Source organism: Hippoglossus hippoglossus, chromosome 12 (assembly GCF_009819705.1).
Source record: "Hippoglossus hippoglossus isolate fHipHip1 chromosome 12, fHipHip1.pri, whole genome shotgun sequence".
Taxonomy (NCBI): Eukaryota; Metazoa; Chordata; class Actinopteri; order Pleuronectiformes; family Pleuronectidae; genus Hippoglossus; species Hippoglossus hippoglossus.
Genome location: NC_047162.1, coordinates 1,688,975 through 1,706,972, shown reverse-complemented (window position 1 = coordinate 1,706,972; position 17,998 = coordinate 1,688,975). Strand labels below are relative to the sequence as shown.

At 42.2% G+C, this 17,998-nt stretch overlaps 3 protein-coding genes across 3 annotated transcripts; 2 read left to right on the top strand and 1 right to left on the bottom strand.

The window, feature by feature from the left end:
- Positions 1-658: 658 nt before the first annotated feature.
- Positions 659-5,084, top strand: crybb1 (crystallin, beta B1). Its single transcript, XM_034602858.1, has 6 exons — positions 659-979; positions 1,344-1,487; positions 2,549-2,667; positions 2,834-2,966; positions 3,522-3,664; positions 4,699-5,084. The coding sequence occupies exons 1-6, from the start codon at positions 869-871 to the stop codon at positions 4,874-4,876; spliced, it is 828 nt and encodes a 275-aa protein (XP_034458749.1). The 5' UTR covers positions 659-868; the 3' UTR covers positions 4,877-5,084.
- Positions 5,085-6,033: 949 nt separating this feature from the next.
- acads (acyl-CoA dehydrogenase short chain) lies at positions 6,034-12,884 on the top strand. Its single transcript, XM_034602834.1, has 10 exons — positions 6,034-6,165; positions 8,177-8,337; positions 8,676-8,825; positions 8,916-9,027; positions 9,910-10,061; positions 10,166-10,336; positions 11,164-11,301; positions 12,081-12,176; positions 12,257-12,313; positions 12,406-12,884. Exons 1-10 carry the CDS (start codon positions 6,138-6,140, stop codon positions 12,556-12,558), a joined length of 1,218 nt encoding a protein of 405 aa, XP_034458725.1. The 5' UTR covers positions 6,034-6,137; the 3' UTR covers positions 12,559-12,884.
- A 3,465-nt stretch (positions 12,885-16,349) lies between these two features.
- Positions 16,350-17,663, bottom strand: cldn5b (claudin 5b). The gene has a single exon (XM_034602871.1). It carries the CDS (start codon positions 17,494-17,496, stop codon positions 16,849-16,851), a length of 648 nt encoding a protein of 215 aa, XP_034458762.1. The 5' UTR covers positions 17,497-17,663; the 3' UTR covers positions 16,350-16,848.
- Positions 17,664-17,998: the final 335 nt, after the last annotated feature.

Here is a 17,998-nt window from a genome sequence, read left to right as displayed (position 1 = left end):
CTCGCTCAATGTCAGCTGGGATTGGCTCCAGCCCCCTGTGACCCTCAAAGGTCAAGCGCTATGGATAATGGATGGATGAATAGTGCTAACATGTTACCACCTGTTACCGCTCACAGCGCTATAACAAACTAGTTCTTGTATATTTAGAGAGGACATCCACAAAAATATTTTTCTAACATTTGGACAGAGACAGGTTAGCTATTGCTTTTTGTTTCTCCTGTTTATGCTAAGCTAGGCTAACTGCCTGCTGACTCCAGTCTAGACACAAACATGAGATATTAAACGTCTGCTCTCACCCTCATAAGGAAAGGAAACAGTAAATATATTTGTCATGAGCAAAGCAGACTGATAGTTTTCTCAGCCTTTGGGTTGATCAATATAAGCAACATATAATAAATCATTGCATTGTGTGGTATCCTTTCTTATAATAACAGAACATTTTCCTGTTATTATATATATATATATATATATATATTAGAAAATAGGTGTGTAAATAGGCCTCTTTTCTTTCATTTCATATGGTTTGTCAAAATCAACAAGAGGAATAGATCACTTGAAAGAATGATTTCAAATACTGAGTTGTTTTTTTTAGCTGGAGAATATGCTATATTTCTGTGTGCCTGTTTAGGTGATTGAGAGGGATCCCCTCTTTGTGCCCCCAGAACCTTTGCATTCCTCCTCTCTTCATGTAACTAGCTTACAGCCCCACCAGTCCAACACATGCAAAAAATGCCTTGGTCAGTGCTTTCCTTTGATAGTAAAACGCTTACAGGCAGGCCAGTGGGGCCGGCGGCGTTTCTAGGCTATGCGATGACCCGGTGGCTTTGGCATAGGCCAACTGTGATGACGAGAGGCTTTCTTTTGTGCTATGAGCCTCTACGTTTGGCCTTTGCCAGAGTATAAAAGCTTGGGTCGAGCGCTGAAGGGACCAGCACGAGCCAGCCTCCCTCACACGGCACTGCAAGCTATACTAACGCAGGTAAGGACACACAGACACAGACATGCACACCAGGGGGGCAGCCACACATCATCCAGAGCCAGGGCCCTCTCCCTGCCCACCACACCCAGGCAAACCACCCTCAGCCTAGGGAAAGACCCAAACAGAAATCCAGGGCCTAAATGAGCCTCCCACATAAACGGCAGACTTGTGCTTTAGTCCAAATCCCCAAAACATACCTACCTACCATCCCCTGATAAAGTTTACACCTCGACTAAAGCCACATTGAACCCTCAATTCTACTTCACTTCACCTTCCCTTTCATTCTCTCCTCTGTGATCCTTTCACTTCCATTTACACCTATAATTCTGTTCATCCCCTTGTCTTCCTCCATCCTTTCACCCAGACTCTCCTGAAGCCCCTCACCATGTCTCAGACTGCCAAGTCCGCCTCCAGCCAGGGCACCGATGCCAAGGATAAGGGAGCCCCCGCTCCAGCTGCCTCCAGCAAGGCCACCAAGACCGGAGAGCCTGGCATGGGATCCTTCAGAGTGAGTCACAGCTGCGTTACACATCCGCATAAACAGCCTTTCTACAGAATACTCAATGTCAGGTTTAGTTTAACAAAATTACAATGAAAATGTGTTTTCTCATCAAGACTGGCAGATAGTTTTCTTTTCATTTGCTTAGGTGTTAAGATATTCAATGGGATTTCCCAATTTCTAATGTCCGTTGAATTCAATTAGAGGGGCTAACAGCATTTGAAAAACTGAACAATGTCTGTTTCTAGAAATCTTCTCCTATTGCTAATGTTTTTCTAATTTGGACGCTTTTAGAAAAACTAATGGCAATAATTGCAACCATTCTGTAATTGGGACAAAAGACAAAGTCTTTGTGATTCGAGTATACAGACACTTTAAGGGGATTTTTCTCTGTGCAAGGTTTTGTTTAGTTTTGTTTAGGATTAGATTACTTTTGGTGAAAATAGCAGTGGTGAAATAAGTACTCAGATCCTTTCCCTAAGCATAAGTACAGTAGCAATATCCCTTGTGTGAAAATACACAGCTATATTTTTGTAGTTTTTATATTTGAATGCATTAACATACAAGTGACATTTTCATCTTGTGGTTGGCCACAGTGGCGCTAATATGAAACTTCTTTATACACACTTAGGGAAGTGTTATATCTTATATATTATGACATTTCTATAATATTTCATCATACTTTTGTGGGTAAAATCTTAATCTGCAAAGTAAACAGTGACTATAGCTCTCACATTAACATGGTGGACTAAAAAACACTCTGAAAGGTGAATGGAATTAAAGTACATGAGTAAATTACGATGCTGATGCTTCATACATTAGTAACCGAACATATTGGATAGAGAGACTTGTGCATACTTTTCATGCTCGGACAGAATAAAGTCACCTTTAATGCCAGTCTCAGTCTTTGTGGCAGGTGCTGTTGCCTAAACAAAGTCAGTTATTTGATGGGTTTTACAGATGGATATTAGAATTCATGATTAGCTGATTACTTAAATTGAGAAGACTCAAAGGATATGATGATTGTTGTTGTGTCTGTTTTTGTAACTTGTAATATCTCCTGTGCTCAGGTCATGCTGTTCGACCAGGAGAACTTCCAGGGCAGGATGATCGAGGTCCAGAATGAGTGCATGAACGTGTGTGACCGTGGCTTGGATAGAGTGCGTAGTATCATTGTGGAGTGCGGCCCGTAAGTGGATGTACACACATTTGGACAAACATGATTTAACCCAAAGTCGGATACACTCTTTCTATATATTTTCTCTAGTCACTTTATATTACCTCTCCTCTAATTCTTCTCTCCTGTCCTCTCCCCCCTTGTGCCCCCCCTGTGCCCGGCGGCCCCCCTTCTCCAGCTTTGTTGCCTTTGAGCAGACTAACTTCCGTGGGGAGATGTTCATCCTGGAGAAGGGAGAGTATCCTCGCTGGGATACCTGGAGCAACTCCTACCGCAGTGACTGCCTCGTGTCCCTCAGGCCCATCCGCATGGTATGTGTAACAGTGTATATACTAGCCTCATCCTTCACTTAATATATTGTAAGCATATAGTACTACATTTTTTTAAAAGAACAGAAAAAGTAAGACTATACATTTCTAGCCTTGCTACTGACTTGATGAAGCTGAGATTTAACCACTGATATAGCTACTAATTATTTTCTTTATGGATTCATGGATTTAGCTTTTTGGGGTTTGATATCTTGCTCATACAGTAATTTAGCAGTGAATTGTTCCACCTCCAAAGACTCTCTTAGATCCTCACTACTAAAGTTGTAAGGTCTATACTAAATCCAAAGGGTTCATCCTCTGTCTGATGGCCTTTTTAGAAAATGTTTAACTCAGTTTGTGTATTACCGTCAGGGGTAGCTGACAGGGGCGCCAGATGAAATGTGAAAGTATCACCTAAGACATTAAGATTTGTCATCAGCAGTCTGTACCACATTTCATTGCAAATAACACAAAACAGGAATATGACTGATGCATGTGTAGTTAATGTAACATAAACAGCATCTGTTAATTTGCCCACACCTCATTTCATCCCTACAGGACAGCTTGGAGCACAAGATCTGCCTGTATGAGCTCTCCGACTTCAAGGGCAACAAGATGGAGATCCAGGAGGATGATGTGCCCACCCTCTGGGCGCATGGCTTCTGCGACAGAGTGGGCAGCGTGAGGGTGCCCGGAGGAGCGTGAGTAGACTCAGACTCACGTTTTAGTAGTTTACTGCTGGGGTTTCAACATGAATAGATTTGATCAAGAATCAGTAGGCATTATTTAAACAATATGACAATGAGAAAAGACTTATCATACAGCCTGGGAGAAAAACCTGTCTGCTCCTTTTCTATATATAACTAAAGTGGAGGCTCTGTACTGCAAATAGACATAGACATAGTTTCAGAAGGGAACTGCAGGCTTCTTTACACTACAATCTAGCTGTTCATAAACAGTAGTATGACATGTCATCACAAGGCTTAAAGCTAACTTGTCTTTTTGACAAATGCGTATTTTTGGCCAGGTTGTTTGTCCTCATATTATTATGACCAAAACCTCTTCAGTGACCCCTTGAACCTCCTAAAATACCTTTAGAATTTCTAAGGGAATGTTGGAACCTCTCAGTGACTAAAATCTCTAGATTTCTAAACTCTCTAAAGCACCATACAGAATCATTCAGGAACCTTCCCAGTTATACATCCGCTGAAAAGGTTACTAGAACCCCTCCATTCCCCTTGTGAACACTAGATAAAAATACCACAAATCCCAAAAGAAATCTATAGGGACCAGTGGAACATTCCCAGTGACAACCACAACATGTTACAGGATCAATAGAACCTCCTATCGAGAACTTATATTACAATTCAACCTCCTAGAATACTTCTAACAGCTAGTTGAATTTATCTAAGAACCTATTCAGTCACCGTTAAATGCCTGAAATTCTTGAACTCCAAATGGACCCATAGAGTATTAACCATCCTATTAGATCTGCTTGAAGGACAATCTCCAGTGTATTCCTGTATTGTGAAATTAATGTAGTTATCACATCATTCAGTTTTAGCAATAATAATATATATATAAACATCATATAAACATTGTATAGTAACAGAATAGGATTGAAATTATATTAATGTCATAAGTGAGTTATGTTAAACTACAAGACTTTTAGAGAATTAGATACCTTTTAAAGTGAGTCAGTATTAACTCTCCCCACTCGATCCATGTCTCTCAGGTGGGTGGGCTACCAGTACCCTGGATACAGAGGCTACCAGTACCTGTTTGAGTGTGGTGACTACAGACACTACAACGACTTCTGCGCCTTCCAGCCCCAGATCCAGTCCATGCGTCGTATCAGGGACATGCAGTTCCACCAGAGAGGATGCTTCACCTTCACCTCTGCCAGCAAGTGAATGACACCTGCTGGCTGCCGGGTGCTGTTGTAGCCATTACAGCCCTCTCGCTTATATCTCCAAACACCTGCCTTCTCCAATCCTTTCCTGAATCTCCACCATCAACGCTCCATCCCAAAGGAAAGACAGAATGAGAGCAAATACACTGGACAACCTTAACTGACTTTTTATGGTGCTAAAAAATAAACATGTTGTGAAAAACCTGAAACCTCCCTGGCTGGATTACCTTTATTCATTCCACAGAAAAATCGCTCTTTTTAGGTGGTTTGTTAAGTGTTAACATTTTTTATTTATTGTATCTCCTAGGGCTATATCGCTATAATTGACCAGCCTATTGCGCTGCTAATAATTAGAACATAACTGTTTTTAAATGTTTTCCTTAAACAAAATTAACCTTGAGGCATATTTTACCAAAAAGACAATTTGACATTAACCTGATATTTACTAAGAACATAAATGTTTCCAAATCTCACAGTGAAATACACTGTTTCACAAATTTGACTGATCATATTTCAGTTTCCAAAACCTCTACAAAACCCTTCTAAAGTCTACAATCTCCTTTGACCAATAGAGCTTATTTGACAACTTCAGGAACCTCCTTGGTGACTTCTTGAAACCCTTTAAAGGCCACAAACTCCCTAAAGGACCCCTAAAACACCATTAATAGCAACTAGAACTTCCTCACGGACCACAATACACCCCTGAATGACTGCTACAGTTCATAAAATGATCACAGAACCTCTTGAAAATCCATGAAAGCTCCTCACCTCCCTTCAGAAACCAAAAAGAGCCTTTAAGGACCCATAGAACCCTCTCAACTGCAACTAGAACTTATGAGTAGAACCAAGTCTTTGATACATTCACAAACAATAGTAAATCATCTACATTGGATAGGGAAGTTACATTAATACATTGTGCATTTGTAAGACTATAAACGTACAAAGTCTGATGTATCCTTCTGGTGTCAAGTTGGGGCACATGTTGCCTTCAGGGCTCCTTGAAAGCTCCTTGAAAGTGCTATAGTTGTGTTATAATTTCATGGCTGTTTACTTTAGGACAAATAAATGTGTCATGATCACATGTGAGCAAAACCAAATAGGCTTTAGAACAGTTATTTGAATATGCTGGCCCATTAATGTTGAATACGTCGTCAAAGTTGACAGATAGAAATTCCGTCAGCACCTGAAGGCAGCAGTTTGGTGAGCTCCTGGGGAGACAGCGGTTAGCCTGGTGTTGTTCATCCAACTGAGAGCAAGGAAACATGGCTGCACTTTTCAAAGCAAGGAAAGGTGAGCACACGAAACGCGCTGGACAACGAGAGGTTTGAACAAGAAACAAGGACGCGGGGTACACTGCTAGCCTCATATTAGCATTACACGGGCACTGGGATACCACAGAGCCACAATTAGCTTAGCCTGCTATGAAGCCAGTGTTTGCCCTGAGGACATTTGACTTTCAACATTTCAACACCAGATAAACACCAGATTGTAAAGAACCTGTGAACCAGCTTCAGTCAAGTGACGCAAGTAACGGAGTGACACCTTAAATCACGTTATTTAGCCGTTAGCTCCTTGGCTAAGGTGCTAGGTGCACCGGCTCAGTAGTTGGCCAGTGTGTTATTTAGGTGAAAGGTCATCGTCCACATCAGTCACCCTCGTGTCAGTGTTTGTCTGAGGGGTTTCTGACATGTTCGAAACTGTGACACTGACGCGAAGGTGACTGATGTGGACGATGACCTTTCACCTAAATAGCACACCGGCCAACTACTGAGCCGGTGCTGCCTTCACTGACCGACAGGACATGGGGTTCAAAGCTCGGACAGCAGAGCACCATGGTGATCGTGATGTTTTTGTGACACAGGCCACTTAACAGTGTCAGTACTTAAAGACTATTAGTTGATACAAAATGTGCTTGGAAAAAAGCTGAACAATTAAAGATCATAATAGGAAACGTTTCATGACCGCGGAGGACAATGCTCATACTAGCTGTCTTTATTCATTAAGCAGGTACCAGAACATACAGTGGATATATATATATTTTTTAAATATTTTCTGTAACACCAGGTCCTTGAACCACAAAGATGCTTTAATGGCCAAAAAAGTTTTCTGCACACTAATAATCAATGAATTAAAAAACACTTTTTTTATATGTGTTCAAAAAAGAAGTAATTTCCCCCCTAACATTTGCACATCAGTTGTATCTGATCAATGCTCATTCAAAAGTAGTAATCTTTATATGATAATCTTGGTTCAAAGAGATCTTTTCAGATTCCAGATTACAAAAAAACACTTTACAAGGCATCAAGTAAAACAAATAATCCATAAAATCATCACTTTTAAATGGCAATAGTTATAAATATATATTTAAAAATAGGATTTAATTTAAATCAGGAAAAAGACATTGAAGTATGTTTTAAGAAATTGCACACGCAGCTGACCTGATTTCCTTTAGCAGAGAAAAATAAGAACAAGACAAAAATAACTTCAATTGAGTGTGAGCTCAGGTTTTATAAACTATGTGGGGTCCTTATGAATGGCACTATAAATTAAAACACTGAGAAGATTTCAGGTTTGAGAAAACAACCAAAGTCACTTCAGCTGGTTAAATTCTGTTTTAAGATGTGTAACACCATATCCCCTTCATCACATGTGAAGGAAACTTAATGTATGTTCAGGGGACAGCACAAGATGTCAAGCGAGTTTAATCAGGGTTACTTAAAGGCGTCATGAGCTATGATGCTATATGACACTTAAAGTTTTGGCTAAAACGTGCCTCCAGAGCGTGCACAGCTAATTTTGATCTCTGGGTCTTCAGGTACAAATTTGAAGACATCTATCAAGATTTATAAAGATTAGACAAATTCTCAAAGAGTTATAAAGCCAAGATATTCTAAGCCCCGACCTTTGTGAAGATATTTCGGATGGTGTTGGCCAGTGTTTTTCCATCCATCCTTCTCCTTTTATATATGTCTCAATCCACCAAAACTGCATTTAAGGTTTGGTCAAAATCCAAATGGTTTTATTCATTTGATTTTATAAGGCATAAGAATCCAATCCAATGCTTTGACCTTGATCTCTGACATAAAAACCACGATTCTTACGACTGCTGTTGGATTCACAGCTTCAGATTTGTGAAACGTTTAAGGACAATTTTACTGCTTTTCTACCATCTAGACCACACTGGACCCAGTCCAAAAACCACTGTACTTTAATAGTTAAATACTGTATATCACTCCATTACAATAACCCACATCCAAGGTTATATGCAGTTTTGAAACCTTTTGTTTTTTCTCTCCCTCAGCTCTAGGCTTGTGTCTCAGTGGCTGTCGAAGTCTGTCTCAGCTAGCAGAGTTACCAGAGACTCATCAGATGCTGAGGCAGACCTGCAGAGACTATGCTGACAGAGAGCTGATACCCATCGCCGCCAAACTCGACAAAGAGCACAGTTACCCTGCCCAACAGGTACACGCTCATACAGTAGACAGAGTCTGATGCCTTTATTGTCCCATTTTTGTTATTACAATTCAGTGTTTTGCAAAAACCAGTGTAGAAGAGAAGGCCACTTTAAAATGGCCAAAATTGATATTTTTTATAATGGCAATATAAAAGGGCTGTGTGAAAGGTGTCTCTGGTAGCGATGAATTATTATCTGAATGTGCCACTGTCCACTACCTGCTCAGCAGCAAGCAGAGTCAGTCAGAGAGCAGCTGGTCAACATAGGGGAGCATTTACCAGCTAGAGAGCCAGGTATTTACTCAGGAGGTGGTATCAAATATGTCAATGTTCTTGCAATTGTCCAGATTCAAGAGTTGGGGGCGATGGGGGTGATGGCCATGGAGGTACCAGAGGAGCTGGGTGGTGCAGGGATGGACTACCTGGCCTACAGTCTGGCTATGGAGGAGATCAGTCGAGGCTGCGCCAGCACCGGAGTCGTGGTCTCTGTAAACAATGTGAGTGCAGTCTGTCAGCATAGAGGAACTTTGAGTAAAAGCATATCTGGCTGTGCAGAAGAGTGAACCTGAATCTGATTCTGTTCTCAGTCTCTCTACATCGGACCAATATTGAAGTTTGGTACAGAGGAACAGAAAAAGCAGTGGATCACACCGTTCACCACCGGAGAGAAGGTGGGCTGTTTCGCACTCAGTGAGCCAGGTAAAAAAACCTATACACACACACATATTATACATCTGTATGTGCATTAATAAACTGCTTTCAAATGTGCTGGAAAGCTCTGCTGCCATACCAGCAATTAGCACATGCTGTAGGAAGTCTAGTCTGAAACACAACAGACAAGGACACAATGCTGATTCCTTAGCAGTTATACCAACAATCTGACAAAACTCACTGTTAGAAATACTTGGACTTTTGAGCTGCTGTTGTTAACATCTCAGTGTGAACAAAGGGTGACAGCATTTGATTTAGTCTCTGTTTTAAAAACCCATCATGCTCCCTCTTTCAGGGATAAACTCTCATATTCAAATATTGCTCCACGATGGGCCTCCAGCGCAGCGTCACTCCTACTTGTCGTAGATTGTCCAAGTCTACGGAGCCCTACTGGAGAAGTGAACAACAGCCTTCCAGATAAAGTCCCTCATGTGGTGTTGGGATGACATTAGTGGAGAGATCTGTCCATAGCTGGAATACTGTTTTTCTGAAGATCTGTGTAAACATACACGCAGGCATAGGGGATGTATGTGTTTTAGAGCAGGGAGCGGGGAAGATGTACACTGAAGCAACCGAGCAAAACACTACTGCAGAAAACCTGAATATTATTGTGAGAAGTACAAATAGCTGAGCCACCACCGTCTAAGTGCAGTGAGCTGAATATAACCTGAAACAGTGTTTATGCTGTGATCACCCTTTGTCTTTACACCAACACGAGTTCACCTTTGAACAACTGCAGTTTTTCAGGCAGGTTGTTGAGAACATCTCCTCACTCTGTTGTTTGTCTCTTCAGTGATCCCACACTGACTCCATGACGCCTTCTCCTAACATCTCCTACTTTAAATAAGACAATTTCAATTAATATTGCAGGTAATGGCAGTGACGCAGGTGCTGCCTCCACTATGGCTCATCAGGAGGGAGATGAGTGGGTGCTCAACGGAACCAAGGCCTGGATCACCAACAGCTGGGACGCCTCTGCCACAGTCGTGTTCGCCACCACTGACAAGAAACTCAAACACAAGGCACGATGCAGCACATTTTAATGTTCAGAGCAAAGAGCTGAAGAGTTGTGGTTCAACTGAGCAGTATAACTGTCCCGCTGGTCGTAACTGCTTTTTGTGTGCAGGGTATCAGTGCCTTCCTGATCCCCATGCCACACCCTGGGCTTTCTCTAGGAAAGAAGGAAGATAAGTTGGGCATCAAAGCCTCATCCACTGCTAACATCATCCTTGAGGACTGCAGGATACCGCTGGGCAACATGCTGGGTCCTCGCGGTGCTGGATTCAAGATCGCCATGGTATTTAAAAGTATTTACTTCCCTGTTGCACAGAAACTGCATTTACATAGAGCCTGTTATACCAGTATTATTCCATAGTAAAATGAAGATCTGACTAAAAATGTCTCTGTAAACATCCTTAGGGAGGATCAAACCTTTCTCAGAACTGTTAATCCAATGAAAAGGTGTTATTTAACAAGTCCTGGTTACAAGTTTGTGAACATCTACTTCAATCTTTTTCTGCATACTTGTGTCACCATGTGACAAGTCTGTATGAGATTAAGCAGATGACCCTTCTTCCTTGTTTAAGACCTGTAGGAGTAATTTATATGCTGTTTAATTTCCTGTGAAAAGTATATGTAGCATGTAGGATGGCTTTATTTTGGATAACGATTCAGAGCGTTTTCATGTGGAAAGAGACATAATGAAAATTCAGCTGCAGAAAGAATCAGAGCTGTGTTAGAAACTGACTTCTTATTGTTAATGACAGGCCTTTTCTAATTTTCTCAACATATTTAAACCATATTTAGATTTTTAAATCCTCTCCGTTAACTCATCAACTTTTCTTTGGCTAATTAACACCAGTCTTTGCCCTATTGCTGCTAAAATCAGTTACATTACTGACAGTAATGTCATGTAACACTTTCTCTGTGTGAATGTGTGAGCTATTAGAGAACTGGTAATTCCATGAGTCCTCAATGTTTAATGTCTGCCTTTATTAGTGACTGTGACTTGAAACTGAACTCACAAACACACAATCTATTAATGTGACACGTCTTTATTAAAACTTAGCCATACTGAAGCGTCCCTGCAGGAGCGGTGATTTAACGTCTTTGTCTGTGTCACAGCAAACGCTGGACAGTGGAAGGATCGGTATCGCAGCTCAGGCTCTGGGTATCGCTCAGGCTTCTCTGGACTGTGCTGCAGATTACGCACTCAAACGCACTGCATTCGGAGCCCCCATCAGCAAGCTGCAGTCCATACAGGTAACACCACCACCAATCTGTTCACTTATTCTAAACTACAGCATGACCAGCTTTAAAGAAAACAATTAGATACTCCTATGTAGCTTTAATTACGGTAAATTTGTGCTGAGATCTGGGAACATGGTAACTAAGCTAGAAATACGTCCATGAGGGCAATCAACACAATCGAGCTGCTTTCATACATGCACTGGAATCCGCAGTTCCTCCGTGTTTTCTCTGGAGGAGGTGCATGTCTGAACGCAAATGTCCGACAGACGCTCCGCAGTTGAGACACGCATATAGAAGACACTGAAGAAGATGTCTAGAGCGTTTGTGGTGATGAGAGCTGACGACAGTGTTGGGCTGCTGTTAACAAACTCCTGCGGTCTACGCAGCGGTGTTAATACATCACTTCTTGTCTCTGTCTGCTGCACCTGGCTGCTCCACCTCTCGCCTGAATAATGTGGAGGATTTGTTGCAGTTGTGAACATTTGCAGAGAAACCTTCCGCTCTGTTGTGAAAGGCAAACTGTGGGTAAACGCTGTAGCCAATTTGTCCGTATTTTACCCAGAGGTCATGTCTGAAAACGGCTTCAGATACAAGGCAACAGTTAATCCCAGAAGATCTAAGATACCATGTTATATATTAAAAACAGAAATTAAACACATCTGAAGTGTCTGCAATAATCCGCCAAGGTTTTTTTATGCTGGAACCATCCCCTTATAAGTATTTAGCATTTCTAATTCTTATAGTTTATCAACATCTGATCTTTATTCTTTTTTATCAAATAATTTGTTTAGTTCAAACTGGCTGACATGGCTGTGGCAGTAGAGAGCTCTCGTCTGCTCACATGGAAGGCTGCTCTTCTTCGGGATTCAAAGAAACCCTTCACTAAGGTACGCAGACGCCTCTGACGCCACACATTTTACTTTCAGTCCAGCACACAGTAAATGACCCTCTGCTTTACTTCCTGCAGGAAGCAGCTATGGCCAAACTGTCAGCATCTGAAGCTGCCACGCTGTGCTCACATCAGGTAAGAAAACTAAACCATGATGACTGTGTTCACGATACTGAAAAAACCCTCCAGACAACTGTCTTACATTGTCTATTTGCACTTCAAATCAGGCGATCCAGGTTCTAGGTGGGATGGGTTACGTGGCGGACATGCCTGCAGAGAGGCACTACCGTGACGCTCGCATCACTGAGATCTACGAGGGCACCAGTGAGATCCAGAGACTGGTTATCGCCAGCCAGTTACTAAAGGAATATGAGCCATAGACACACTTCTGTCAGTGCCTTTGGTTTAACATGGAGATTTAATCCCAGATCTGGAATCAGATAAGTAAACCAAGAGACACGGAATCATCCAGAAACAAAGGGAAGCCAGTGTGATTAAGCTCTTTAATACTGTATCAGTGTTAGATCAGAGACTACAGTACAGAACTGTATAGGAGATTTATTTGATTTTACATTTCCGTTATCTCCATTGTGTCATATTCAAGGGAATTCAGGAATAATTTTAAAGTGGCAATCTAGAAGATTTGATTCCTGGTATTTTAGTGATTAACTATTGACATTTTAATAAAGAAGTCAGTCAATAACTTGCCTTTTTCATCACTCTGAACAACGGTAATCTGAATTTATGCCGCACACGGTAATTTAACAGACATTTATTTACATGAAAGTTTCAGGGATTGCCACTTTAAAAACTGTAAATGAAAAACAAGTTACCTCAACTGCCTTAAAGAGGATACAAGTGCTTTGCCTTTTTAAAGGGTCAGTTCACTCAAATTTAATATTTTCTCACATTGATCGCAGGTTTATGAAATTTCTTTCACTCAACTGCACAAGTAAAAGTAACACAACTAATTAGATGTACTTTATCATTCAGTCAACATCAGCTAAGTTAATCACTGACGTTGTGATCAAGCTTGATGTTAGACTTAAGGCGACATAGGTCTGGGTACTAGTGGCAGTTTAAGGTATTTAGTTGTAGGTTGGTTACTTAGTTAGTTTAGTTATATCTCAATCAGGGGAGGACTCACCACAGTTGTCTTGAATGTCAAAACAGACTTCCAAGCTCACCTAGTTTTTAACAGAAATGTGAACTGACCCTTTTTAAAATCTACACCAGGCTTCATTTTGCCTAGACACTGTCTCATTACTCCTACAGAACATGAGTCACATCTTTGTGTCTGCTCTGTGCTTGCTATTAGGAAGTTTAACCACCAGGGGGCAACCCTGTGTAAAGACACAGGGTAAACAGGGTGTTTCTTGACCCACTTCTGCTTCAACCTGAATCACAACTCACTGAAAACCAATCAAATGTAACCATTTACTCTCATTTTACGTGGCTGTTTTCTGATTTCCCCTTGTGGACGGAAGTTAGAGCTGATATTTGAATGATAATGTGAACGTCTGCCTCAACATTCAAACAGATAAATCTTTGAGCTTGTCATAGGCTGTAAGAGGCTGTGTCATGAATTGTATCTGCTGATTTCACAGACCTCTTGTGCCTCTGTGACATATGTGTACATATTTTATTGTAATTTATTATGTGCAAATGATAATAAAAACTAAATTACAATACTTGGTAGATGCTACTGATGGATTTCATTACAGTGCATTAGTAAACGTGATGGAAGCTGAGGATTGACTTGAGTATTTAATTCTCCTGTTTATCTACTTCACTACATTTTATCTACTCACAGTTGCACAACAAAATATATAATATAACAAAATATGATTAAAATGACTTAACATCCACGAATCAATATTTATTGGCTCCTTACATAGATAGCCTACATCAATAACTCAACACAAACACCAGATCTGTTGACTAACTTGATGTCTTAAACTAAAATGTCAGCTAGCTGGTAGCACATGTTTAAATTCAATCTTCTCTATTCCAGTTTAGACTCTCGGAGCTGTCCTAAGGCACAATTCAGTCCTGCACATGTAGGAACCCTGCAGCAGTGAGTCAGGCAGGAATAGTATGTGCATCACTGCCTTATTCTGACACAAAATGTTTTCACTCACTACATCGCTCTAATTTCACCACCAAACCTCAATGTATGTTGAGTCCAAGTTTAATTTATCATAAAATTGTACTTTCTCCTAAAAAGCAGATAACATACAACATTAAAGACTTGTGACTGGTTCACTCACTGGTTTACACTCCCTCCCTGGGTAGATCCACTTACTGCCTGCACCTTGCTCTCCATCCGTCAGCCTCTAAAGAGAAACTCATCCCCGTCTGGAGGGGGAACTTTTCTGATCAAACGTCCTGAACGCTGGATGAGTTTAATCATCAAATCGTTCAATTTTAAGGTGAAGACATGTTGAGGTTAAGTTCAAAGTTAGGGTAATGGTTAGGATTAGGCAAGTAGTACCGATGGTTTAATCCAGGTTCAGCTCATTCAAGCCAGACTTCAGTTTCAGCCTGGTTTTTCTCTAACTGGGGGATTTCCTTTCATGTGAATTTGCTTTCTGTGCGCCCCCCCACCGCCCCATCCCGCCCATTCAGTGTTCATGTGTGCACACTGCCGTGTTGTTAGCATGTTTGTGTGTATGTGCACGTGCACGCTCTTCTTTTTGTTTATCCATGTGAGGGCACTGATTGCTCGGCTGTGGCCCAGCTCCAGGTCAAGCTTCCTGACGCTGGAGTTGCACCCTGCTGATTGTGCTGATCCTGGTGATTGTCCGCTGGGTGCATTGTTCAAACCGGGTCCGAGTGCTCCTGCACAGGTCGTTTACCGCAAAGTCAGGGTGTGCGAGCCAGGGTCTTTAATATTTTGACGTCATTTTCTGACTCTTGTTTGTTTCCTTTATTTGACACACAAACAAGTGCACAGACTTATACACCCAGCCTCCTGAAATCCTCTCTCAGGTGAACTTAGACCCTTTTATAGAAGTGAAACTGATGTTGGATTCACATGTTGGCTTTTGTAGTGGCACTAAAATCTGCGCTGCATAAAGAATCACTATTTGGGGGTTAGGGGAAGGTATTGGCATATCCTGCCAAACCACATCCTCTGACCAGTGGAGGGGAGCTTTTAGCAGCTAAAGAGCCAGGTGTTTCCCTCTGGAGGTGGTGGAGACCAAACACAGAGATCAAAGAGAGGGAACACACTTACATCACTCACACAAATAGTGATGTTGCTCTTCACTATGGGATGCTGAAAGATGAGACTCTTTTACATCAGTAAAATAAGTGGATAGCTTGTTTCTACAAACAGTGAGAAATGTATTTCAACTGTCCTAACTGAAAATGTTTAATTTGTATCTCATGTGTGATTGAATGTTTCTAATAATAATAATAATAATAATAACAATAATAAGCATCTGCAGCCTTAATTGTCCCCTTTCCCTTTTAATATGTCTGCTGTTGCACCTCCACAATCAACAACTGAACACATGCTAAATCTATTTTGTAATGGATGTAATAAAGTGTTTATCACAAACCTATGAAGGCTCACACAATCTGATGATGTTTTCAAGTTAAATAACATTATTTCTGTCTGTGGTGGATCACAGCGGACATTTAGGCTAAAAGTGTGGACTGTATTGGATTTGGCTGCAACACTGTTGGCACCTGAAACTCCCAAAGTGTTTTGTGGACTCAAACACTTCACCCACCCCTCCATCGGCATAGTGATGAGTAGATATTGAGTGAATTGTAATTTTTTGTAATCTTTAGATGGGATCATAATTTAAGTTTCAGGGTAGAATTAATTAATTACCAAAAACTTCAAACCCAATCGGTTGCAGCACAAAATAAACCTGATGAGGCTTTAGAAATAACTATAATAATAATAATAATAAGGTTATCTGTTATCCTTCTGATGTCCTCCAATATTTTTCAGATAAAAGAAATAATCTGTCAAAATATTTATTCAGCCAGTGTCTTATGATGCTAAGAATGTCAAATTTCTAAATTGCTCAAAAGACTTGTAATCCCAGGCTAGGGGTTACAAGTCTTTTGACTTAATTATGACTGCATAAATCACATCTATCTTTAAAATACAATAAAAACATCGGCCTACATCTGATAATGAATAACAAGGAAAGACAGTTACATGTTTTTATTAGAAAATGTGTCTATTGAGAGACTTGAAAAAAGACATGAAGGTCAAAACACTGTACATGTATTCAAATGCAAATTCCCTCCTCTGATCACAACACGAGTGCACGTCGGTCTGATGGGCTCCACTGTTTGCTGCATGTTCGCTGTGGGAACTGAGCAAAACTAGGCCAGAGGAAGAACAAACTATATTTACAATGAAGCTGTGCAGATATTCAGCTGAGGGTCCACACTTGACCCGACCTGCACCCTGACCTGATTACAACACTCGCAGCACCAACAACTTCTGCTGCATGAAAAACCTCCAATGAAATGACATTCAGATCATGCATAGTACAAGAGTTACAGTCACAATGTGCTTTACTGTCTGTTGAGCATCACTTCGGCGTGACCCTGCCCTTTGGCACGCACCACCTCAGACTTTAACAGCAGAAATGTCCCAGCTCAGCCCGAAAACCAAAGGTCCCCAATGTGAAACTTCGACTCTACACATAATGCTTCTTGTCAAAGTCGCTGTTGACGGTGATGGTCTTGGTGGGGGCGTATTTGATGGGATACGCGCCCCTCACCACCCGAGAGAAGGAGCAGCACAGCAGGGTCCCGCCGAGCAGCAGCAGCGCGGTGGCCGCCCAGCCGATGTAGATCGCCGCCCCGATCTCCCGCTTCTTGGACGGAGGCACCTGCGGGTCGTAGAAGTCCACTATGATGCTGTTGGCCATCCAGCAGAGCGGCACCAGCACGAACAGGCCGCTGAAGATGTACAGGACCCCCCCGGTGTTCACCACTTTTGCCTTCAGGGTCTCTTCCCTGAGGCAGTTGGTGCACTGCGCCCCGGCCACCGTCACCGTGAGGGCGACCACCGCCAGCACGGCGGAGATGACCGTCAGCGCCCGCGCCGTCTGCAGGTCCTGCGTCAGGGACAGGACCGAGTCGTGGACCTTGCACTGCATCTGCCCGGTGCTCTGGACCACGCAGGACATCCACAGGCCGTCCCAGATGGTCTGCGCCACCACGATGTTGGAGTCGATGAAAGCGGTCACCTTCCACATCGGCAGGCCGCAGGCGACCATCACCAGCAGGGTGCCCGTGAGGCACAGCGCCAGGCCGAGGAACTCCAAGCACGCAGCAAGCATGGCTGTGCCTTTCCAACTCCCCGACGCGCTGCTGAGAGAGGTGAGGTTACGGGGTCGTGGCGGTGGTCTCTCCTCTCAGCTGGCTGCTCCTGGTGCCTCTGGTCACAATGAGTTGGCGCGCTGACACTGAGCCTTTTCATTTATGGGACCATCAGGCTGACGCTGCCGCTGCTGCACCTCCGGCAAAACACCTCTCGCAAACTTTGGGCCAATCAGCAGTAGCAGCATCTGTGTCTCAGCCAATGAGGGCCCCACGGGAGCGGCAGCGTGCTACGCGCGCGCACGCACGTGAACGCAGCGGTGTGTGTGAGAGTATTTATTTACCATCGGAGCAGCAGATGTGTGGGGTCTTCCTGTGATTCAGTGTGCGGGAGGAGAAGGAAAGCAGAGCAGCTGACATGGAAGCAGAAATGTGCAGTTTATCAGGATTTCCAAGTTAGTATTCGGGCTGATAATAATAAACCATCCTGCTTGAAATACCACTTTACAGACACCTTGATGT

What these genes read in the sequence shown, in the direction of transcription:
- crybb1 (XM_034602858.1), top strand. Translation starts at nt 869, where the DNA reads ATGAGCCTCTACGTTTGGCCTTTGCCAGAGTATAAAAGCTTGGGTCGA. An exon ending in TGCAAGCTATACTAACGCAG is followed by an intron (nt 980 to 1,343) that starts GTAAGGACACAC and finishes CCTTTCACCCAG; the next exon opens with ACTCTCCTGAAGCCCCTCAC. An exon ending in CTGGCATGGGATCCTTCAGA is followed by an intron (nt 1,488 to 2,548) that starts GTGAGTCACAGC and finishes TCCTGTGCTCAG; the next exon opens with GTCATGCTGTTCGACCAGGA.
- acads (XM_034602834.1), top strand. Translation starts at nt 6,138, where the DNA reads ATGGCTGCACTTTTCAAAGCAAGGAAAG. An exon ending in CAAAGAAACCCTTCACTAAG is followed by an intron (nt 12,177 to 12,256) that starts GTACGCAGACGC and finishes TACTTCCTGCAG; the next exon opens with GAAGCAGCTATGGCCAAACT. An exon ending in CCACGCTGTGCTCACATCAG is followed by an intron (nt 12,314 to 12,405) that starts GTAAGAAAACTA and finishes ACTTCAAATCAG; the next exon opens with GCGATCCAGGTTCTAGGTGG.
- cldn5b (XM_034602871.1), bottom strand. Translation starts at nt 17,496, where the DNA reads ATGCTTGCTGCGTGCTTGGAGTTCCTCGGCCTGGCGCTGTGCCTCACG.